Source organism: Podarcis bocagei (assembly GCF_964188305.1).
Source record: "Podarcis bocagei genome assembly, chromosome: 5".
Lineage (NCBI taxonomy): Eukaryota > Metazoa > Chordata > Lepidosauria > Squamata > Lacertidae > Podarcis > Podarcis bocagei.
Genome location: NC_138129.1, coordinates 16,703,455 through 16,727,456, shown reverse-complemented (window position 1 = coordinate 16,727,456; position 24,002 = coordinate 16,703,455). Strand labels below are relative to the sequence as shown.

The 24,002-nt window shown below is 45.2% G+C and overlaps 1 protein-coding gene across 3 annotated transcripts in view; it reads left to right on the top strand.

The window, feature by feature from the left end:
• Window positions 1-13,706: 13,706 nt before the first annotated feature.
• Window positions 13,707-24,002, top strand: part of TFAP2C (transcription factor AP-2 gamma) — a 32,900-nt gene continuing 22,604 nt past the window's right edge. For 2 of the 3 annotated variants that reach the window (XM_081196457.1, XM_081196454.1), the window contains exon 1: window positions 22,629-22,893. In XM_081196457.1, coding sequence (XP_081052583.1) covers window positions 22,846-22,893 — 48 coding nt within the window. In that variant the 5' untranslated portion in view covers window positions 22,629-22,845. Of the gene's footprint in view, window positions 13,868-22,628; window positions 22,894-24,002 lie in introns of those variants that run through there. The other variant, XM_081196455.1, reaches the window with a different exon arrangement.

Below are 24,002 nucleotides of genomic sequence, written 5' to 3'. Positions count from 1 at the left end.
AAGTGAATGGAGGGGAGGGGATGAGCTGACACTTTTGCTGAGATCACTATTGTTTGACTGGAGACAGTTTTCTGCAAGACTGGTTTAACAAGGTAACAGTCCATTGACTCCCAGAGATGCCAGCCTCCAACAAAAGAAGGGGAAGGGAGCTTTGCTCTGAGAGCCGAAATTCCAGCCCCACCTCCCCGTTTCCAGATGGGGATGCCTTGCGCCCACACTTCTGGGTCTAGAGCTGCATTCAGAACCAAATAGTTTTGTCTACACAAGGGGAAAACCCCTTTAAAAACCACAAGAAATTGAGAATTACAGAGGCAGATCTGCACTCCAATTTTAAATGTTTGCCTTTTACTTGCAGTTTTGTCCAAAATATGTATCTATATATATATATTGAGAACTGTTGAGAACTGTTGGTAAGACTATGCTTGTATATTTAAGTATTTTTATACCATCTGGTTTTGACACATAAAGCCTTAATGCTTCAGGATGAGAATAGCTCAAGAACCCTTTCTCTCCATATGAACCTACCTGGACCCTGAGATCAGTTCCTGTGCCTCCTCTATAAGGGTGGCAACATAAGAACGGGCCATTTCAACACATGGTGTATGTGTGTACTTATGACTGGTAATTTTTTTGTCAAAGTGTATGTGATTTCAACTAAAATGAAAAAAACTTAAATAAAATCCAGAATGCATTTGTTTTTTGTTTTTTAACATTGTTGTTGTTTAGTCGTTTAGTCGTGTCCGACTCTTCGTGACCCCATGGACCAGAGCACGCCAGGCACTCCTGTCTCCCACTGCCTCCCACAGTTTGGTCAAACTCATGCTGGTAGCTTCAAAGACACTATCCAACCATCTCGTCCTCTGTCGTCCCCTTCTCCTTGTGCCCTCCATCTTTCCCAATATCAGGGTCTTTTCCAGGGAGTCTTCTCTTCTCATGAGGTGGCCAAAGTACTGGAGCCTCAGCTTCAGGATCTGTCCTTCCAGTGAGCACTCAGAGCTGATTTCCTTAAGAATGGATCGGTTTGATCTTCTTGCAGTCCATGGGACTCTCAAGAGTCTCCTCCAGCACCATAATTCAAAAGCATCAATTATTTGGCGATCAGCCTTCTTTATGGTCCAGCTCTCACTTCCATACATCACTACTGGGAAAACCGTAGCTTTTACTATACGGACCTTTGTTTTTTAACATATTTTTTTATTAAATATTTCTTGGTTTACAAAAGTATGTGCAATGTCTCTTTTTTCAAGTTACATTTTCTACAGATCAGTTTCATTTGGTTTTTTTTTAATTTTTTTTATTCAAAGTTATAACAAAACATATTTTCCAAAAACATATCCTTATTCCCTCCCCATTTTTCCTCCCCCCTCCCCCCACAAAACCCATCCCCCCACCCCACCCCCCGACTTCCCTCAGTTCCAGTCTTTGGTTTCTCCAATAATGCTATTTTCTGCATGTTACAGAGTTGTATAGATCCTCCAACTGTTTAGCTAATTATTATCAGTAAAAAAAAATAAAAAAATTGTGGATGTTTGTTCAAAAGATGCCAAGGAGTCCAGTTCGCTTTGTTGCGTCTTCAAATACTTTGTGAAAGGTTCCCATTCATCCTTAAAGTCACCGTTATCCTTGTCCCGTAGCCTATGAGTTAATTTTGCCAGTTCTGCATAATCCATCAATTTTTCTTGCCATAATTCTTTAGTTAGGATTTCTTCAGTCTTCCATCCTTGTGCTATCAGAACTCTCGCGGCCGTTGTCGCATACATGAAGATGTTTTTCAACTTTTTTGGCAGGTCTTCCCCTACGATCCCCAACAAAAATGCCTCAGGTTTTTAAACAAATGTTAAATGGAACATTTTCTTCAGTTCATTGTATATCATTTCCCAAAATTTTTTAATTACTTTACAATCCCACCACATATGATAAAATGTTCCCTCCTTTTCCTTACACTTCCAACATATGTTTGAACTAGTTTTGTACATTTCCCCTAACTGCACTGGCAGATCAGTTTCATTTGCTAAGACATTAGTGTTACATTAGGAGGAAAGAGGTGGAGGGGGGCATGGTGAATGGGGGTGGGGTTGGGTGGCAATGCTTCTATTCTTCTTAATGTATGTGTGGGGTTTTGTGTCAGTGGTTCTCTTTACTATTCACTTGTGTTCCTTTGGTGGTGAGAGAGGCTGGGGTTGGCCTAGGGCAGGGGTCTGCAACCTTTAAGACAAAAAGAGCCACTTGGACCCGTTTCCGTTTCTGAAGGAAAAAAACCTGGGAGCCGCAAAACTCGTCATTATAAAAATAACTTTTTTGTCACTTTTTTAATTATTTCTTTGTTTGACCCCTCAGAATTACTCCTCCTCATAGAAATAAACATTAAATTAACAAGTTACCTTTTTGTGTGTGTGTGTGTTCTTCACTCCCCTTCAAAACAGTGACCAGCGTACATGCCCCCTTTCAATGCAGTGACCAGCGTACATGCCCCTTACAATGTAGCGGGCGGGCGGGAAGGTGACGTCGGGACGGTGCGTGACTAACGCACGCACTGCCCCCATGCGACGTCACAGCCAGTACAGCGCCCGCCACAGTGGGGAGTGTCGGGGTGCACAATGCGCCTCCTCCCCTCGCTAGTATCCACCCTGGAGCCACGGCAAAGGTGTAAAAGAGCCACATGCGGCTCCGGAGCCGCGGGTTGCAGACCCCTGGCCTAGGGTGTGGTTGTTTGTTTGGGATTGGCTGTTGAGAACTTTGTTTTCATGTGTGAGTGGGGTGGCTGGGTGTTTTTGAATCAGGTTAGCCATATTGATTTGTATGCTCTTGGTGGATTCATGTCCTTGTCTTGTTGGGCTGTGCCCTGTGTCAGTTTCAGTTTATTGGTTAGTTTTTCTAATACAGTGGTACCTCGGGTTACATATGCTTCAGGTTACATACGCTTCAGGTTACAGACTCCGCTAACCCAGAAATAGTGCTTCAGGTTAAGAACTTTGCTTCAGGATGAGAACAGAAATCGTGTTTTGGCAGCGTGGCGGCAGCAGGAGGCCCGATTAGCTAAAGTGGTGCTTCAGGTTAAGAACAGTTTCAGGTTAAGAACGGACCTCCGGAACGAATTAAGTACTTAACCCGAGGTACCACTGGAAAGCTGTTTCCCATACTATTTGGTACCATTGATCCATGCTTACTCCTGACAGGTCCCTCCAGCGTCTGGCTATGATCCAGAGTGCATTTGTATAATATTTGGAGTCCTCCTGTTCAATCAGGCACAGATAAGTGCAATTCTAGTGCGTTTTCTAGAGCTAAAACATATCATGAGTGAATACATTCTTGTGCAAATTGTAAATGCATATGTGTAAATTTACACTTGAAAGCCAAGATTTAAATTTTAAAATGTATCATCAATAGAAACACACCTCTTTTCAATGGCCGTGATATAGAATTGCACATTTGCAATAAATTTGATAGCTTTATCTAAGTAGCAGTCGACTTCCCAACCAACACTTCCTCCAGTGTTGGACTCCTCCTAAATTTATGCTGTGCTGTTCTCCACCTTCAACCTGTGACGAGGAACTACTTTTTCTTGCATAAAGCAGGATCAGGCCAGTGACCCACCTAGTCCAGAATCCTGTTCTCACAGTGGCCAACCGAATGCTGGAAGGGAACCCACAAACAGGAACCCAAGGAAAAGAGCTTTCTCCCCTCCTGAGGTTTCCAGCAACTGGTATTCCGAAGCATTACAGACTCTGATGCCTGGGGAACAGAAAGCCCCATATTTTAAAAATAAGCTATACCTACTTCTACACATCCATTAAAGGCCCAGGGTCTCTGCTCTCTTTCGCACCTGCTCCCACTTCAACAAGAAGAGTGGAGAACTCTTTTAATGGAACACCAAGAGCTCACTCTAACTTCATCACATCTGAGGTTAGTAGGTTGGACTCAACTCTGGAAAGACCACCTCACAAAACTGAGGATAAATAAATTGGAATAATTTCTACCTTTTCCACACTGGGCAGCTAGCTAGAAGCAATGTGATGAATAAGGATGTTAAGCCACCAGATCCCATTGTAACTTCTTGTTTTGCTACACCACTGTGAGGAGCTGCTCCCTCATGAAACACCAAAACAGAGACTATCTCTTTGCCTTTGGGAAGCGTAGGAAGAATACACTATGCACTAACAACCTCTAACATTTTGCAGTGACCCTGGAGGTTGGGGCATCGGCCTCAATCTAGAGATTGTCAGATACGTTGACTTTAGCCCCATATTGCCCTACACTCACTTAACCTCTGAGTAAGCCCCTCTGAACACAATGGGACTTCCAAGTACATACATATAGCATAAAAGTAAAGGGACCCCTGACCATTAGGTCTAGTCGTGACCGACTCTGGGGTTGCAGCGCTCATCTCGCTTTACTGGCCAGCATGACTAAGCCGCTTCTGGTGAACCAGAGCAGTGCACGGAAACGACGTTTACCTTCCCGCTGGAGCGGTACCTATTTATCTACTTGCACTTTGACATGCTTTCGAACTGCTAGCTTGGCAGGAGCAGGGACCAAGCAACAGGAGCTCACCCCGTCGCGGGGATTTGAACCGCTGACCTTCTGATCGGCAAGTCCTAGGCTCTGTGGTTTAACCCACAGTGCCACCCGCGTCCGACATATAGCATATGCACTTTTAAATATGACTAATGTGCTTAGGATTGGGGCAACAGACTTAGGACTCCGTCCACTGGCATCCTTTTCATCGTGGATCCATGATGATTTTTGTTCATGATGCTATTGGGGGGGGTCACATGCAATGCCGCTTTCAAGACCACTTGCCCCCGCAAAGGTTTTAGGGAAGTCATGCCGTTTCCTTTCTCATGTTCCGTAACTTCCAACTAAAATCCTGTAACTTTTGATAGTATAAACATTCTGATTTATTTTTTACCTGCTTCTGTTCCAGACGGCATTACACGCTTGCATTGGGGAAGCATTGCAGATCAAAATACAGTTGAATAAATCCATCACTACTGCACTATCGTTGTGCAAAGACCATGTGGCAGAATACAACTGCACGTGTAAACACCTGCCTGAAAGCAGCCTCTGCATGCAGACCTAAAGGGCCAGGTGTATGCCCCCTGTTCCTCAGTTTGATAAAGTGTCTATTACAGGGATCCCCAAATTTGGCCCTCCAGCTGTTTTGGGACTACAACTCCCATCCTCCCTAGCTAACAGGACCAGTGGTCAGGGATGATGGGAGTTGTAGTCCCAAAACAGCTGGAGGGCCGAGTTTGGGGATGCCTGGTCTATTATCCTCTGATGGGGGACTCTAGAAGAGGTGGGTTTAGGGGAGCAGGACCACCTTGTATTGGGTTGTATTGGGCATGGAAAAGGGACGTGGGTGGCACTGTGATCTAAACCACTGAGCCTCTTGGGCTTGCTGATTGGAAGGTCGCGGTTCGACTCCCCGTGACAGTGGTGTGAGCTCCTGTTCCTCTGTCTCAGCTCCTGCCAACCTAGAAGTTCAAAAGCACATCAGTGCAAGTAGATAATTAGGTACCGCTGTGGCGTTTCCATGTGCTCTGTTTTCCATCATGGTGTCCTTTGCTCCAGAAGCAATTTGGTCATGCTGGCCACATGACTCAGAAAGCTGTCTGTGGACAATCGCTGGTTCCCTCGGCCTGAAAGCGAGATGAGTGCTGCAACCCCATAGTCGCCTTTCACAGGACTTAACTGTCCATGGGTCCTTTAGCTTTTACCTTTACTGGGCATGGAGCCTCAGGGGCACCACAATGATTATGCAGAATGGAAGGGGAGAGATGTGGGGACACTGAACTTTGGTGACACACAGGGTACCTCTGAAATTTGAGATCCCACTGTCCCACTGACTCTAGTTTATGAGAGCTTATGCTGTAAGCTCATGTTGATTTGAGTTCCCCACCCCCCAACATGTAAATAGACTAACTAAGATGGCTCAGTTACAAAATGGGGCAGGGTCTCTTGTCATGCAAACCACACCTGCTGAATTTAAAGATGCATAAAGCTTGTTGTCTTTGGTATCTGGGCTGGCTGGAGAGGGGAAAAAACACCCACTCCAAAATTCTCCAGTTTTTTGTTTTTTGTTTTTAAAAAAGACCTCAGAGGGGGGTGAGAATCGAAATTGAGTAAAAAAATATAATATGTGGGTACCTTATGAGGAACCTTCAGGAACTCTCACAGATAAATGAGACTTGAAAAACAATTGTGCTTGCATTTAACAAAAACCAACCGCAGAAAACTTGCCTTGTGGATTCATAATTCCCCTCAGGGATTCAAAGGAGTAGGAGACTGACTTGTCTATGGGGGTGGGGGGAGACCCAGGACTTACAGACCACAAGAGGAGGAGAGAGGAATGGGAGCCACTGGGGCCTGTTTCTTGACTCACCTCCTGTATTCCTAAAACGTAGCCCTGAAACAGATTTGATAGAATTGATAGAGTCATGTGTTTGTTTGCAAACACAATTATGTTACCACCTGTCAGGAAAAATGTAGTGAGAAGCAGGCTTGGAGGGGTCCCCCCCCCTTTCTCTCTTCTTAAATAGCTAGCACTTGATATTTTATGATGCTGACAGCACATCACTGGTACCTTATTAGTGTGATTATATATGACAGTGAGAATTAAGTCTACCATTTTGATTGATGTAAATTTTGCCAGCAGTGCAAAAAATCCCATCCTCCCACTCCCCCTTCATGCTATTTTTGATCCTCCTGCCATCATCTTTGGTGCCTGGGAGATGGCAGGGAAGATGGGGAGAGTTCCCAGGGTTGGCCTCTGTGGGAGGTCCAGGGTGGCTGCTTTTCAAAAGGCTCCCCTTCTCCTCTTTGTCTGCCACATAAGAACATAGCACATTTCTCTAGTGGTTCAAACCACTGGAGAACAGTACTCCAGGAACAGCGCTTTAGCTCTGAGCCACAGCCTTTCCCTCAAGCTGGGGTCTCTCTGTAGCTCAGTGTTGGGCGGTTGTGGTGGCTGCTGTCTGCCAGGACTGGTAGGGTAGAAGTCTGGGAGCTCACCAGTAGGTGGCACCAGAGCCAATGAGAGGCGGAGCCAACGAGTTGAACCCCCATCCTCCTCCTTGCTGGGTTCTGCTGAGGGGCAACACTGAATCTAAAGAGGAGATTTGATGGATAGTGCCACCCCCTGGACTGGTTGTCAGTAAAAAGCCAGGCAGGATAGGCTGGATAGGGCAGGCTGAGGTCAATGGGGCAGTGCCTCATCTGCCCAAATGGACCAGCCTTTGCTGATGTGAGACAGCCACAGCTGGAAGTCAACATGGCGGACAAAAAAAAACCCAGTCCACCAAAAAGCTTGCTTGCTTATTTGCTTATTTCCTTTATCTTCCAACATTCTTCCAACAAGGTCAAGGTGGCTTACGTGGTTTCCCTCCTCGTCATTTTATCCTCACAACAACCCTGTAAAGTAAGCCAAATGGAGAGGCTGAGGTTGGCCCAAGGTCATCTAGTGAAGGCTGAGTGGGGATTGGGACCCTGTTCTTCTAGATTTTAATCAGGGTTTCCCAAACTGAGCCCAGCTGTTTTTGGACTACAGCTCCCATCATCCCTAGCTAACAGGACCAGTAGTGGTTGGGGATGATGGGATTTGTAGTGCAAAAACAGCTGGAGCCCCAAGTTTGGGAAATACTCCAACCATGATACTGAGTTTCCTAGAATGTTCTTTTCAGTCTTGGGTATTTAGAGCCATCAAAGGTAGTGGAACTAATGCTGCAATCCTAACCCCACTTGCCTGGGAGTAAACTCCAGTGAATTAAATAAGGCTCACTCTGCAGTAGACATGGTTAGCATTGTACAGATAAGTCAAGCTGAAATCCACATATTTTGGTTCAACAAATGGAGAATGGATTTGTTTGCATAGGCCTGAGCGTTATGATCTATGCTTAATCTGCCCTGGAGGGTCCTTTCTGAGTATTCTAAGTTTCTCTAGGCCAGGACTTCATTCCTGCTCATTCACCAATTAATGGTAACAGAGCTATGGGGGTACTTATTTAAGAATCATCAGTCTGAAAAAGAACTTTGAGGATCCTCTCATCCCGTCTCATCCCCTGGGGCACAATCCACCTCACCTCAATGGATATTTGCCCAGACATTACAACTTCTTCCATAGTCTGACAGTTCTTTGATTTTTCGGCTGTGATGAAAGCAGATGGGCATCCCTATAAATGACTGGGCCGGAGAAATGTGTGAAACTGTGCTAAGATTTGTGGTAAATTTACATCTGTTCAAAGATAGTGGGGTTTTTAAATAGAATCACTTCACTGTTTTTGGTCCCTGTGGAGAAGAATCCTTATTTGGCAGTGGGACTTAGTCTCCATAGAGACTTGGTTTATTTCTGCATCTGTGTGGTATTATTCAGATTGTCAGGATGGCCAATTGGTTTGGGGTTGGGGGCTAGGGAACTGGGCCACTATGTATTTAGAACCTACATGAATATAAATTTAACCTTTGTACACTGAACTACCTTTTTTCCAACAAGCCTTTAAACTAGAGTTCTTTCTCAGTCTGAGCTCTGCTGATTCAGGTACTCAAAACAAAACCCCTAGAACATAATTCTTCAATTCTGAGCATATCATCTTTTGCATAAATCTTTTGGATAAATCTCTGAATTCTAGTGAAAGTTAAAGTAGATCCCACCAGCCTGGAATCTGTCCACTCCTGTATATTCCGTAAAGCACACACAAGTAGCAATTCCGAAATTGTGATCTGTGCATCGCCAGTGATCCACAATGTTCTTTCAGATGTTTTTGTAGGACCACAACTGTGGGACAGGTGCATTAGCTGGGATTAGCTCCAGACTGCAGTGGTGAGAGCTTATCTACTCAACACAAAAGGTGACAAAGATTTCAGTGGTAAGGTGCACACCTGGGAATAGCCACACTTCCCATTTCCCTCCAATCTACTTGGGCAGTACAGCTGCATCAGAGTGCAGAAGCAGCCAATGCATTGCAGCAAGAATGTGAAGAACAGGGAAACTGACATTGTGGTTTGAACTTCAGCAGTAGAAAGGATAAATAACTAATTGAAGTGATTTGTGCCTCTAAAAGGGGAAAAGTAAAATAAATACCTTTTAAGCTCTTGGATTTATCTATACTTGATCATTTTTTGTTATGTCAATATGTCAGTATTTTCTTATAAATTAAAGTTTGATTTTATTGATATTTCCTTATGATTGTTTTATATTATTTCTTGCAATTGCCTTAGAGGTTTTTCTGATTAAGTGGTGTATAAATCTTGTTAAATAAAACAAGACACCATTCAACCACAGTGGCACACTCCAAAGTCCTACTGATGTCACTGTGAGAACTAAGTCTGTACATGAGTTGCATTGAAACCCACACCTCAGTTAAACTTGGATATTACCAGGCTTCAAAAGCGCTCATTTTTTGGCAAATTATTCCCCTTGTTTTAAATAAATAAATAAATTGAAAGCTGAACTAATTTCTGTAAGTTTGTCCTGCAAACTGCTACTCATTTCCCCCACTTCTTTTATTTACTTGCAGTGGGGCATTCCCCCAGGTAAGCAGGTACAGAATTTCAGCCTTATTTATTTGAGAATATACAGTATTTCTAAGCCTGCCTTTCCTGAAATGTAGTCCAAGGTGCCTGACAATAATGGAAAATTAAAACACATTGTGTAATATAATTTGAAAAAAGGGGGGAAAACAACACCAACAACTTTCCGCTTGAAATTATGTGTTGTGTATATGCGAATGGTGATTGTCAGAGAGAGGGGATCTGGTTTGAATTGGGCTCCTCACCTCCCCCGCCCCCGCGTCCTTTTTTGGCTAGAGACATACCCTGATGAAAACTGAAGTACTGTAAACAAAATGAAGTATTTACATTGTATTTGAACATAAGCTCCCCCCCTTTTTTTTTTTAAAAAAAAGACTCATGACAAAACTGCAGCTTGGATGGAAATTGTTTAGTTCCATCATGGCAAATTTAAAACGTTCGGACTGTGAGGCAGGGAGTGTCTGAATTTAGAAAAAATATCTCTCCCCCCTCCCCTTTTCTTCTTTTATTTTTAGAAAAGGGAAAATGCTGTTGCATTAGCTAAGGACATAAAGCTTCTAGAACTCAGAGGAGGGGATGTGAAACTACGGAGCCGGATTCAAGCAAGATTAAGCAAGGATATGAATGGCATTTGGAGAGGGGGAAATTCCTATATTTTGCCTGGGTCGTACACTTTAATTTCTGCAATCAGGAAATGACAGGAATAACAGATCGGATTCTCCTTTCCTTGGGATAAAACTCTACTCGCTGGAGCAAGCTGAGAGACGGACTGGAGGGTAGGGCATGCATAGGATCGGCCTTTAAAGCCACAATCCTAGCTAGGCATTGATAGGAGGGAGCCCGTCTTGAAGAACTCAAATATGCTTACTAGGCTCAGCGTTGCAGACGGTTCCCTCCGCCTACCTCCTTCCAGAAATCAAGAACACATTTCAGCATCTATTCCCTCCCCCCTGGTCCCTCAGACAGGGAAATTACCTACTTCTGTCCTATCACGTTTCAGAAAATTAAACATCTAAACAAAGTAATAATTAATAACCGTGGGTTTATATTGCTTTGAGGGCGATGATAAGTAAACGACGTGGCGCAAGGCGATATCGACAGGCGGGAGCATGCAAATCCGGCACAAGAAAGATTTAAATCAAACTCGACACAGTTTTCAAGGTGCTAGTCCGTATGTTTATGTAAGGTTTTCTAACGCTGCGCGTGCTTCGCCTCTTATCTTTTCACAACACCCAGGTAAAGTAGGTCAGCGTTATTCCTCTCACACTGCAAACTGGTAAGGGAAGAGCCAGTTCTCCTTTGGATGTTTTCTGAGAAGGCAAACCTAGAGAGTAGCAGGAAACATCAACCCCATTAAACAAAACAAGTTTCTAGCTTCTGTATCTAGTTTCTGCCTGGTTATCTACTTCTCTGACGTCCTCCAAACTAGATTGCAGATTGAGTTATCTCTGCCCGATCGCAGAGATGAGAAAGCAAGATTCTGTCTTTCTTTCTTCCCAAGTGCCATTCATTTCAAAGGGACTTGGAGTTGCTTAACTTTGACTGGATCATGCCTCATAGTTTCTCTCTCTCTCTCCCTCTCTCTCTCTCTCTCTCTCTCTCTCTCTCTCTCTCTCTCACACACACACACACACACACACACACACACACACCCCTTCTAAAAAGTTTGGCTCCTCTGTTAATGAAATAATACATTCCTTCTTTTTGTAAGAAAGCTGTTTCTAAACCCACAGAACTCACACAAGTCCAAACGGTTTAAATTTGCTTTGCGACTGCACCAGGCGATTTTCTTGCGAGCTGTTGAGGTGGGGCGGGGGCTGAGAGCTAGCGTCCCGATGGCAGAAGGTGCTACTGAACCTGGACACTGCTAATCCGGAGTTTAGCCTCTATGCACATGTATCTGGAAATAAGTCCCACTGAGCTCAATGAACGAGCGTTACTTCTGCACAGACCTGCCTAGGGCTCTGCTCTCAGACTCGCTCACCCCAATCCTACGCATATTTACTCAGAAATAAATCCCCTTGTGTTCAATGGGGGTTAAATGGGTGCAGGATCAATGCACCTGCCATATATCCTCCCAGCTAAAGGAAAGGCCCACACATTTAATAATAATAATAATAATAATAATAATAATAATAATAATAATAATAATAATAATAATAATAAACACCCTGGGGAATTTGAGTTCATGGCTTGGTTTGCAATCCCATTGAAAGAGGGCTTTAGACAGACTGAAGGCTGCAGAAGATTGAACTCCTTTTCCTCTGCAGTTGCTAAAAGCACAGGTGCCCCTCCTCACTTGCCCCCCAACTACTGTCTTCAACTCCTTCCTTAAAACCCAGCTTTTCCACGAAACCTTTGACACAGGCTCCTAGTTTCTAAGCTCTAGCTCAGCCTAGGTGCAGGTGAAGCAACCTCTCAATGCTTGCCTCTTTACAGTGGATCAGGGAAGGGGACTTGTTGGCAGTAGGCAAGGCAACTGCTGTAGCAAGCGCATGAAGTGATAAAAAGGCTTTCAAATTTTCTGGTGTTTATGCCAGATTAGCATAGAGCACAGAAATAGCATTGACTTACTGTGCAACCCTAACTGTAGCTGCTCAGAAGTAAGTCTTATTGGGCTCAATGGGGGCTTACTCCCAAGTAAGGCTTAGGACTGCAGCCTTACAGTGTTGCACTGTTAAGGGTCTTCAGGATAGTTGAGATGACGTACTTGTGTTGCTAGAACACTGCAAAAAATTAATGCTAAGTGCTAAATATCAGCATAAGTATAATGATTGCTGGGGAGCTGGGTATAAATGAGAAGACAAATCTGGGTTAATGCTAAAGCAAGTTATGTCCATATAACCATGCCTGTCTGATCGTATTTCAAGGAGGCTGGGCTTGTTTCTAGCCACAGCCATCCCTGAATGATTATGTGGAGGTAAACACCAAATTTAGCACCCGAAGTTAGACTCCAGTTCAGGCTTTTTAAAGAATAATCCTATGGAAGTAGGCCCCACTGTGCTCAGAGTGAATAGCTGGGACCCTGAATGGGTTTTCATCAAGGTGAGTCCCACTGAAATCTATTGGACTTGGTAATTGATTCAATTGAAAACTCTATTAATATTATTATTTATATTGATATAGCCTAGGGTTTCCCAAACTTGGGTCTCCAGCGGTTTTTGGACTACAACTCCCATCACCCATGACCATTGGTCCTGTCAGCAAGGGATGACGGGAGTTGTAGTCCAAAAACCGCTGGAGACCCAAGTTTGGGAAGCCCTGAATAGACCCACTCATTTGTAAAGATCTGTAAAGATGGCGAAATAAGAGGACACTGCATTGGGCTTGACCTGGAGAAGTATAAAACTATTTAGCCCCATTGGTATCAGGGGTTAGCAAACATATGTATTCTTTCCTAGGTGCAAGACTATTCTCACTATTCCCTAAATCCAATAACTTCATTTTGGGTTGCCATGAGTTGGTTATGATTGCACTGTGCCTGGTCCCACTGAACTGAATGGGGCTTACTTCAGAGTAGACGTATACTGGATAATTCAGGGAAGCTTGAAGCAAGCATGCAGAGGATCCGGTACACCTTTCTCCCGCTGCAATGGAGAGAACTTTAAAGCGCGTACACTGGGCTGGATCGTGTCCCAAGTTAGCTGATGTTTTAGGTTCTCTTCAAGTTCTCACTAAGCTTTAATAAACTAGCTAATCAATGAGGCTTAGGGTTGGTTCTTAGTCTATAAAGGATAGACCAGCCTCCAGATCTAAAATCAACATCAACAGGCAAGACTACGTTACGGAGTTTTAATGAAAAATACTGGCTAGAATGTGGAACCGCTGCGTTTTCTCCATTGATGTCCACCTCCTTCCTTTAGCTGCTTACCTGCCCCCCATGTTTTATTCAAGTTGGCACCCCTGGCTAAACTTGACAACTCCGCGGATGCCTTATTATTTTCTCCCTGCCCCCCACCTGCGTTTTTAAATTCAAAGAGGGGAGACAGGGCAGCCCAGGTAGATATCCATCAGCTCGCCACCAGGCTGCCAGATGATTACCCAGGAGTTGAAACCAGAAGGAATCAGAGCTAGCAGGAAAAACGAGGAATGCTCCTGCTTAAAGGGAGGGGGGCGAGAGAGGGATTGAGAGAGCAAGAGAGAGAGAGTAGACGAGCAGGTATCTGCGCAGGCGCCTAGTTCAGCCTCGCCGTGCGCCCAGGTGAAGCGCTTTGGCTGGGACTCCAGTTGAAGAGGCAGCTGCGTGGGGTTTCAGTCCCCCCGCCCCCTCCTGCCGTCGGTTCCAGCTCAAAGCCCCACCGGGTGGCTCATGTCTCTGCTAGGGAGGATCGACTGGCAAGTAAGTCGCCTTCTTTGCTTTTTTCCCTCCCCCCAGGATCTTTGCAAGTTATGGAGGCGGTGCGGGGTTTGGCTGGTGGCTCAGAATGTAGGAGTCGGTCTGGGATGATCAAGGGTCTTGCTTGGCTCCTGGAGCTCTGAGCCTTCCACAGGTTAGAAGTTCCTCGGAGGCTCCACAGAAGAGTTCGGGCTGTGTAGGGGAAGGGAAAGGGGCTTGAGGAATTTCTTTCCCAAGGCGGATAACCTCGTGGCTTTCCGAGGAACTTCTCGCGCACGTGGGAGAAAGTTTGGTACATTTCACCAACAGCCTGGTGTTTAACAATGCGCCCACATATATATTCTTAGCATCGCACCCCATTGAGAAAAAGCAGGGAGAGAACTAACTTTCACGGAAAGCTACAATCCTTGCACACCATTACCCGGGAGCAAGTCCTATGGTACTCGGGCATCGCCCGATCCGGTACGCGCGCGACTCGGAGTGTTGTTTTAACTGACTCGGAATAAACGCGCATAAAAAAGCCGTCGCTTGAGTTCATCGGGACTTACTCCCAAGTAAGCCTGCCCAGGGTTGCAGCCTTAAGCCTCTTTGCATTTCTGCCTGCAAGCCCCCTTCTTTGAGGGCAGGGGGCGCCACGTTCTCTGCGGTGCCCCCAACGCGCTCAGCTACGCTGCAGAATGACAGCTCAGATCGGCCCGAAGCCAAAAGTCTCCGGTTCCAGAGAATTGTGGATGGGCCGGAGCGGCTGAGCTATTTTAAGAGTAACACGTTGATTGTGACACAAGCTTTACTGGTCCATAATGCATTTGTTAGTTTTTAAAGGTGCCACAAGACTTTTTCTTCTGGTTTGGCTGCCAGAAACTGCAAGGCCGCAGCCCTAACCTCAGTTACTTGGGAGTAAGCCCCCTTGAATTAAATAGGGCTTACTTCGGAGTAGACACGGCTAGGATTGCCCTGTAACAGGGCCATCCCGCTAGAGTTGGGGAGGAATGCGTGTACGCATACTTTATCTTGGACAAGCGCAACTTCTGAAAAGACTTGTAGACCACTTCATTTGACTGGTCCAGGAAAGCTTATGCTATAAAGTGGCGAGCCCTTAAGGTGACCCCAAGACATTTCTTGCTCTCCCGCGGTTACTGCAAAACAGCAAGTTAGTCATAAGAAACCAACGAAGTTAAAAACCATGCGCGCCTCGGAAAGCCTCTGCAGAGACAGCAAAAGGAAGGTTTGTCTGGAATTAGGAAGGTTTTTCTGGAATTTGATGTAGCATTCGATTTCCAGTGTCTGAACCCATTCGATCTTTTCCCAGAAGGAAATCCGTTCCTTCAGTCTAGCTATTTCGAGGCTTGCTCTACGAAATGATTTCAGTGCTTCCTGCAATCGATAGAGAATTAACATTCGGAGCGAGTATGGAGGGGGGTGCACCACTCCCCCCCCCCCAGCCCTCGGCCCTGCTCCTGCGTTTCTCGCGCCAGCCTGAAGCCCCGTATTTCAGTGTCTGAAATTTGTCCTGAGGCAGGTGGGAAGAAGCGACTCCTGTTGCAATGCTGGGCACTAGAACAATTCCTCTGGTGTAACTTGAGTGCAAGTCTAACCATGCCTACTCGGAAGTAAGGCCCACTGACGTCAATGGGGCTTACTCCCAGGTAGGTGGGGGTTAGGGTTGTAGCCTTAATTCTGAATGAATACGGGGGCGAGCAGGCTGTATGTATTACTAGCTCTGCACATCAGGAGCCGGGCTCGTTCAGAAACCCCAAAGATGGGCATTTAGTGATAACTGGAGCAAGGAGACTAGGTAAGCTTTTGAACCAAACAAATATCTTCGTCAGGGAGGTAACCATTAAGAGATTCCTTTGCCCGCAGTATTTTTGGTTGGGAATCCCCACTTCTTTCTATAGGGCAGGAAAATAGCAATGGCGTTTGGAACGCCTCTTTTAAGCACATGGTCAGTCACCTGTTGCAACTGAGTAGCATCTCCCTTGAATTAGGAACCTCCCAGTTACTATTGACATTAATTCACACACACACACAAAATATCGGTTTCACCCTCATATACATCGTGGGTTTTCAAAAAGCGCCTGTCCTCCTTCCGCCCAAGAATTATCCTCTAATTTATCAACACGTCCATGTTGAATCCTTTAGTTCAACGGGCATAAAATTTCCAAGCATATCACTTAGAAAGGGGACAACATTAACCCATTCCTCCCTGTACTTGAGAATTATTCCCAGGAGCGTCTCTATCTGGCCAACTCATTGTGCAACTGTATGCAATTAAGCCTACAATCCCAGGCTTACATTGCAGCCAGAACCATTGACCTCAACAGGGATTACTTATGAGTAGACACGTATACAGGTATGCATTGCACATGGGCCTATATTTGCATGTCAAAAGCACAATCCCCTTAGTGTAAAAAGATACATCTTCATATTAATTATACTTCAGCATAATTACAGCAACATTATTTTTTAAAAAAAATCACTGTGACAGATGCTTTTAAAATATGCTACAATTTTTGCACTGTCAGAGGCTTTTAACTGGTGTAAATATGTTCCATGGGACTTCAGTGTGCTTAAAATTGCAGGCTTTATCCTGAATATCCAACATCCACTTTGTTACTAAGAATCTCTCTCCCCCCCCCCATTATTTGCATAGTGCTTTATTTCTTTGTGTATCATAATTAATGGGATTAGCTGCGATTGAGCTATAAATATATTGAGGATGCCCCAGTCCCATAGCAAGCAGATGATGTCTCTGATTCAGGCAACTCCTATATGTATTTACCATCTCTTTAGAGCTGAAACGTTAACGTTTAACTCTTGAATGTGGGAATGAACGGGAGAAAGAACGCCAGCATTAATTCAATCACTCGTCGCTGATACATTTAGAACAAGTTGGATAATTTAATTTGGGGTGATGGTGGGGTTGTGCTGGAAAAGAGCCAAGCTAGCAGTGAAAGGAAAGAGGTACTTTGGGTGGGGTCGAGATCTCTCTACCGGAGAAGGTATAGAAAAGGCAGCCGGTGGTCCAAAGTTTTAAAAACAGTGGGAGTTGTTGTGTAAACGTAAAACTGGTTCTCAATTCTTTTCCGCGGATATTCCGTCTCTCTCCCTCTCCCCCCACCCTCTCCAGTGTGTAGGCAGGGTCTGCAAATTCAGGTGGTTGAGTTTTGCGGGACATGTTTTAAATTCTGACCAAAAGATCCCATTTCCTTAGGTTCTCATCTTGAAAAGTTTACTTGATTTATTTTTAAAAATGAACTTGCTTTTGCCTGTACCACACCCATATGAAGGTTCTATTGAAAGAAGTGTGGATTATTTCTGAATGGATGTACTTAAGAGCAGCCCTAAGATTACTTACCTGGTAAGAAGACCCACTGAATTCAATGGGGCTTTCTTCCAAGTAGAGAAGTGTAGGCTTGCACTCCTAAAATGGAATTACATGCACACTGATTCGGGAGAAATTGGGCACAGTGGAGTTTACTTCTGAATGTAGGATTGAGATGATTTACAATTTGGTTTACAATTAATAATGATAGTTGAATTTCCTGAAGCCACTTTATAACTTCACAGGTAGATCTAGAGGCATTTGTTTTAACACATTTCTGCTTCACCTTTATGTCAATTTAAAAACAGCATATCGGACTCTGAGCCTAACTGCATTTACAAGGAAGCAAGCCCCATTGATTTTAATTTGAAATGAATTAGCTACTGAATGGTATCTTTGCTTTTCTACAAATGCATCCTGTCTCTTCTGGCAAAAACAGACAATAGTCACCGTTCATTCACACGCAAGCTCACAAAAGTTTGCACCATAATATAATTTACGTACTTTCAATGGGTATCTTACTGCTTAGTAAGCATACAGAGATTCCCAGTCTTCTTTGGCGATTTCATTTGAAACGAGTGGGACTCAATTCAAGTTGGGAGTTTTCAAAAGGTGAGGAATTCTCCTTCAACCTTTCAAAGGAAACCAGCAGCACAATCCTAAGCACCACTATTCAGAAGTAAGTCCTATTGACTTCAGTGGGACTTGACCGGCAGGTAAGTGGGGTTAGGATTGCAACCTGGCAATTGCAGTCTGGGGATAAACCTCATGGAGTTCAGTGGGGTCAGACATGCATAGGATAGCACTGCAAGAATGCCTCCTGCGCATGCTTACTCTGAAGTAAATGCCACTTTGTGCACTGGGACTTACTCCCTAGTAAACGTGCTTGGGAGCTGCAACATAATTCTGGTTTTTGTTCTAAAATAGGGTCGAACTATAACCCCGCTCAGTTTTGAAACGTCAGCAAGGATTGACTCTCGATCAAAGGTGCTCTGAACTTTGAAGCACCCCTTAAAAAGAAGGGCCAACTGGCACCCCTAATTTGGTTCTACTTAAATGGCAACCTTTAGGAGTCCCCCCTTCTCACATTTAGAGTGCTATTTTGCAGGAGATCAACATAAATGTATCTTAAGGGGATGGTGGTGGTGATGGCGTGTCACTTCTGAGGGGTTTTTAAGACTACCTGTGTCTTGCTTGCTGAGATGCCTAGCCTTAATGACGCCAACTGCCTGAGAGACGTAGGAGCTGAGTGAGCTTCACCTTTTTACGGTTAAACGAGGATTATTTTGCCCTTGCTGGGCCCCTGTCACTGCTAGGATTCAGCACCTGCGTGCCAGATTGACAGATAACAGGGCTGGGGAGAATCATGCTGTGATTAGCTCTTCTCTCCGCCTCTCCCCCCTCCACCCCGACCTCCTTTTCCTTACCTGGTCAGGGACATCGCTCTGGGAATCTTCACCTGGTCAGTTTCAAAGCTGGAAGGGCAGGGGGAGCTATGAGCCAGATCGCAGGCTCACTTGAACAGCGTGCCTTTCGACTGGACCACTTCCGCGTACAGTTTGAGGGATTCCCAAGAGGGTGGGAGAAGAATAAGGCACAGCTGAACAATATAAATCGATCAGTTTTATTCTAAAGGGGAAGTTTTCAATAAAAGGTCCAAGGAGTGTTATTTAGTGTGGCACCTTAAGCACTTCCCCCCGTCAGAGAAATCCAGGACGATTCCAGTACATGGCTCTTAAATACTTGGAAAGAGCTTTTTAAATTCCCCCTCTCCACGCTAAGTCCACAAAGCTGAAGGAGTGTGTGTGTGGAATGAATGAGGATAACTGCTTAGGTCAGAATGCTGCAATCCTATGCATGTCTGCCAGGTCTGCTCAGAATTAAATCTTACTGAATTCAGTCGCCTTATCCGCAGGTAACGGGGGCGAGTGGGTTACCCGCCTCCCAGTCAATAAGGCTGAGTTGTAGAAACAGGAGTGCGACTGAACAGAGGAGAAAACTGATCGCCTTTTTAAAACACCACCATCCCTTGTTTTAAAAAAGTGTGTTTCATCCTCCAGACGTCAAGTTAAACACTTTAAAAACCTTTTTTTTACAAAAAAAAAAAATATTCCGAAAGGATGTGCGATCGTTATGCACACTTCCTTGTGAGCAAGCCCCGTTGGACTAAAGTGAGGCCCATTTCTGAGCAAACATGCGTTGTAAATCGCTTAGATGCCCCATTAACTTCGTGGACCACGCCATAAAAAGCTTATAAAATCCCGGAGAGGGAAATCCAAATCGGAGGTCAATGCTTGAGTTTCCGGTGTATGGAACTTGATTGAAATGGAGTTAAGTGTAAATGTAGCTGGATCGTAGCTATTTTAGCTGGTACCTAAGTGAGTTCCCTTATTTCTGTGGCATTTGACTTCCAAGGAAGCACGTTATGGTTAGAATTGCATGTGGGGCACAGTCCTGTCCAGCTGACAACCTGTTCCTACCTTGCTTGGAACAAAAGTGGACGAATGGAGAAAGGAAGCTAACACGTGCCCCCTGAACACATTTTATAGAAACCTCCATTGAGATAAAGGAGGTTTTCCTTCAGCGCAATGGAGACTGGGATCAGCCTATTATTTGAGAGAAAGCCTATGAATATTAACTTCATATTCTGTAAAACACCGGGAACGTCAGTCAGTGCAGAAAAGGTGGCGTACGATTTTATTTGTAGTTTTAAAAGTAACGAAGCAGTTAAAAACAGCCGTCTAGTGGCGCCTTTAAAAAGTTGCATACGTATTGTGGTATAAGCTTTCGTGGATTTAGATTTGTGTTTCCAGTATCTTTGCAGTGTAGTTTGCCTTTCGCTGTATCGTTCGGCTGCCATCCTAACTCCGTTTGCCTGAGAGAAATCCCCATTTACACCTGAGCAGACATGGCTAGGACTGCGCTGCAGACCCGCGCGCTTCCAGACTCTAGTGAGGAATACAAATTCAGGACAATAAATAACACCTTTGATGGAAAGCTATTTGTCTCTAAAGGCGCGCTCAACCCTTTTGCTTTAGCAAATCCCTTAAAAAGAAAGATAGATGTGCATGCAGAACGAGAGAGGTGTTTTAGGGTTTGTTAAGGAAGGCTAAGATCCAAGAGGATTGTATACTCAGCCATAATAAATGTGTTCGGATATAGATGCCACAGGATCCTGTTTTTATACTCTACAGTACTGCAGAGATCGCAAGTAACTTTCAAAGTTCTACTTAGGGAGTCTATTCCATTCCTGTCATTGCTCTTAAGAGTGTGATTGGATTTTATCTGCGCAGATTGTAGGCACAATGGTGAGTATGGCATTATCGGAAGTTACTGTGAGCCATTTATGCAATTTTTTGTTTTAAAAAACTGTTAATCTTGTCAGTATCTTTTCCTTTTTGTAACTGTCCCCATCTCAGGAATTCCGCGGTGCGTTAGGGGAAGGGCGTTAAGCACAAAGGATGCTTTTGTTCGTTCGTAAGCTTAAATTGTTAATATTTATTATTATGCTAAGTCGAGGTTTCTCCATCTAATCAACCCACGCTGCAAACACAGGAGGCTGCCGTTAAGGCCACTTGCCGGAGATTAGTTCTACCGTAGGGCGAGCTTTCAGCATCCGCCCAGGCTTGCACAAAAATCAGTTGGGGGAAGAAAACCCCGCTCTTCGAGTCAACGAAAAACAAAAGGGAGTGTGGTGGCACCTTGATGGACTAGCAGATCTGTTGTGGAAGTGGGCTCTAGCTAGAGGAAGAGTGCGCGGTGCGCCACAAGGTACTGTTCTACGTTTGCTACAACAGGGCTGCCAAATAGAATTTTTGCAAACCGGTTTACCACTATTGCTAGGAGTCTATTTCTTTACAAACAAAGGCCTTCCCCGGGATTTTGTGCGCCTTACTCTTATGTAAACGTGCATAATATTTGCAGTCTTCTGAGCCAGAAACGCTGCCCTTTTCTTTCCTAGTCAATGAGTTTAGGATCAAGGCAATAGTCCCGTTTGATGTCCGCGGGCTGATAATCCAGACCGTGGGCATATATGTAAGAAAGACCCAGGAATCGTGAACAGTTGCTCCTGTCTCAATTGGGCCAGGTCCCAAATAATGATAGTCGTTTCTTGCCCAGGGAGGGAAAAAAAAATCTCATGTCATAATAAATCTGTCTTTAACGTACCGCAAAAATCCCTTGTTGTGTTTGTGGCAACAGCCTAAGGCTGCAAGCCTTTGAGTATTTATCTAGGCGCGAGCCCCGTTGAACAGAGTGTCACTTACTTCCGAGTAGGCACTCATGGGATTATATTGTAACAAGCGCGCCCGATCCTAGGGGCCCAGCAAAATTGGTTACGGCGACCTAGCTTTGCATAGGATCAGGCTGCAATACGGCTCTTAATTTCGGCGGTAAAATGTGAGCCACTCGCAAACTATAAAAAGTAAAGGCAGCCGTCTCTGGGTGGCGGTGGTGGTTGAAATTCAAAAGGGGGTAATGCCTTTAATCAGACCAACCAAAATATCGTCAAGTGGCGATCCAAGCTTTCCTGGTTCCCCAGGGACAGCTTATCAGACGTAAGATGTTCTTGAGCAAAACACCGGCAGCTAAATTGTGGTGAGAAGCTGGCCTGGTGGAAGGGTATTGCCCTAGTTTATAGGTTTCGAGATTAAAACACGACGCACATCAAAACTAGACTTAAAAGTAGCGCGCTGTGCGCAAGGCCTTTAAAAAAAAGGAGCGCATGGCTTCGCAGGAGCAGCCGAACGACCCAGATCAATTCCTTTTGTGGTTTCTCATCTAGCCGTGTATTCTGGGAACTATTAACACCTATGTTAGCTTCTCTTCTGTGACCCAGAGCAAACTCCCCCTTCTCCCTTTTGGGGGGGGGGAGGTAGGCAGGCAGCCGGGGGCTATTGCTGGCTCGGTTTTCTTGTTCTCTGCTTGCTTGCTCTCTCTCTCCTTTTAATGCTTCCCAGTTTCCAACTCTTTCCATCCGGTGGTTGGCTTGCTGTGCTGCCAGCATCCTCTTCTGGCCAACGAAGGGTTAACTTTTTTTCTTGGCCTTTTTATTTTTTTAAATAAAACAATATTTTGGAGACCCTTCCGCGTCTCGGCTCCAGCTCCAAACGTGCATGGCAGCTTGCAGCGCTATTCGTCGTTTGCGTGCGCGCGCGCGCGCGCCCTGAGTAGACATTTGGCCCTTTCCCCGCCCCGTTGCTAGCCATGCGTGTGCGCCTTTGGGCAGCCTGGCGCTTTCCCAGGCGCGCGTGTGTGCGCCTTGGAGACGCTCCAAAGCCGAGAGCGCAAGGGGGGCGCGGCTTGCCGAGAAGCGGCTTGCGGCTCCTTCGCTATTGGCTAGCTTGGCGCCGCCTGTCAGGGGAAGCCCCCGCGTCCCGGGCCGTCCCTGGGGAGGAGCTATGCTAATGAGATTGCCATTAAGGGGAGCCGGTGAAAAGAGGCTCAGTCACTTACTTCCCGGGAAGTGAAGTTCTCTCCCCTAGTCTGCCTGTATGCCTGCCCATTAAAACAGCCCTTTGAAGGTGGCGGGGAAGAGCTGCTCTTCCCCCCCGCAGTTGCTGGATTAACGACTTTTGGGCTGGGACGCCCTTTTGCTTTATTTTTATTTTTTGCCCTCTCTGGTTTATATTTTAATTTTTGGGGGATACTGGACGCCATGTTGTGGAAACTAGCAGACAATGTCAAGTACGAAGAGGACTGTGAGGTGAGAGCTTAGGGCTGTGCACGGGGCTAGTCCTCAGTGGTTTGGCTGGGGCTTTCTTTTCTTGGACGGGAAACAAAAGGGGCAGGCGGTAGGCGCATCCGCCGGTGGAATGGGGGTGCTTGGATTGGAGCCGTTAAAGATGTGAGGATGGAAACAAGGGATTTAGAGAGAGTTTATTTCGAACAAAAAGAGGCCGCTCAGGCATTCTGGCCAGGCAGCAAATAATTGAAAATCGGTGGGGCTTGATTTGCTCATAAAGGAAAATAAGGCGCTAGTCCTGTTGAGGCATAAGTTGTAGAATTAATTGATCGAACTACAGTTTAATGCCTTGGATGCCTTTATTGCATTCTGACTTTAAATTCAGAGAAAACCCTCTTGTGTGGGGCAGGGGGTGCAACAAGACATTATAGAATGGGGCGCTCTAAATCTTAAAATTAAGTGCTTGGATCAAGTTAAGATGAGATGCAAGTTTGCATGGAGTGAGTCAGATTTGCTGCGGGAGCCGACTAAGGTGTTTGTCCCCTAATGAGATAATGAACCCCAAGCATTTTTACGTGGAATTTGCGCAATAGGATGGCAGTGTTTGGCTGCTTTCTGCTCTCTGGACCGTTCCGAACTCGCAACGTAATGGTCCCGGACCTTGAATTGTGTGTTAAAATAGCAAGAACCTCCGAACAATCCTCTTTCTCTCTTTTGTATATGCATATAATAAAAAAGATGTTGCAGCCAAGGTCATCAAAGCTGGCGAAGAGCGTAGAAGATGCCTGGGGGGGGGACGTGATTGGCACCTCCCCTCTCCGCTTTGGAGGATGTGGCTACTGTCCTAGTCGTAGACTTTCTCGGTAGTACCTAAGCAGCACCACTGAATTCAGTAGGATTATGCCTAGGATCTTCCTAAAAATCACCCAATATTTTTTCGTTTGTGTGTGTTTTTTAAAACCCCCAATTCCCGCTTACTCTAGAGTAGTCCTACTGAAGCTAGCGGGATTTCCCCCGAGAGAAACGGTTCCTTCAAGTATACAGTAGTTTTAGAACTCAAATGAGTCCCTGAGGGACATTTTTCTTGTGCGTTGCACCCCCAGTAATAAAAACGCACAGCATGGTCGAGG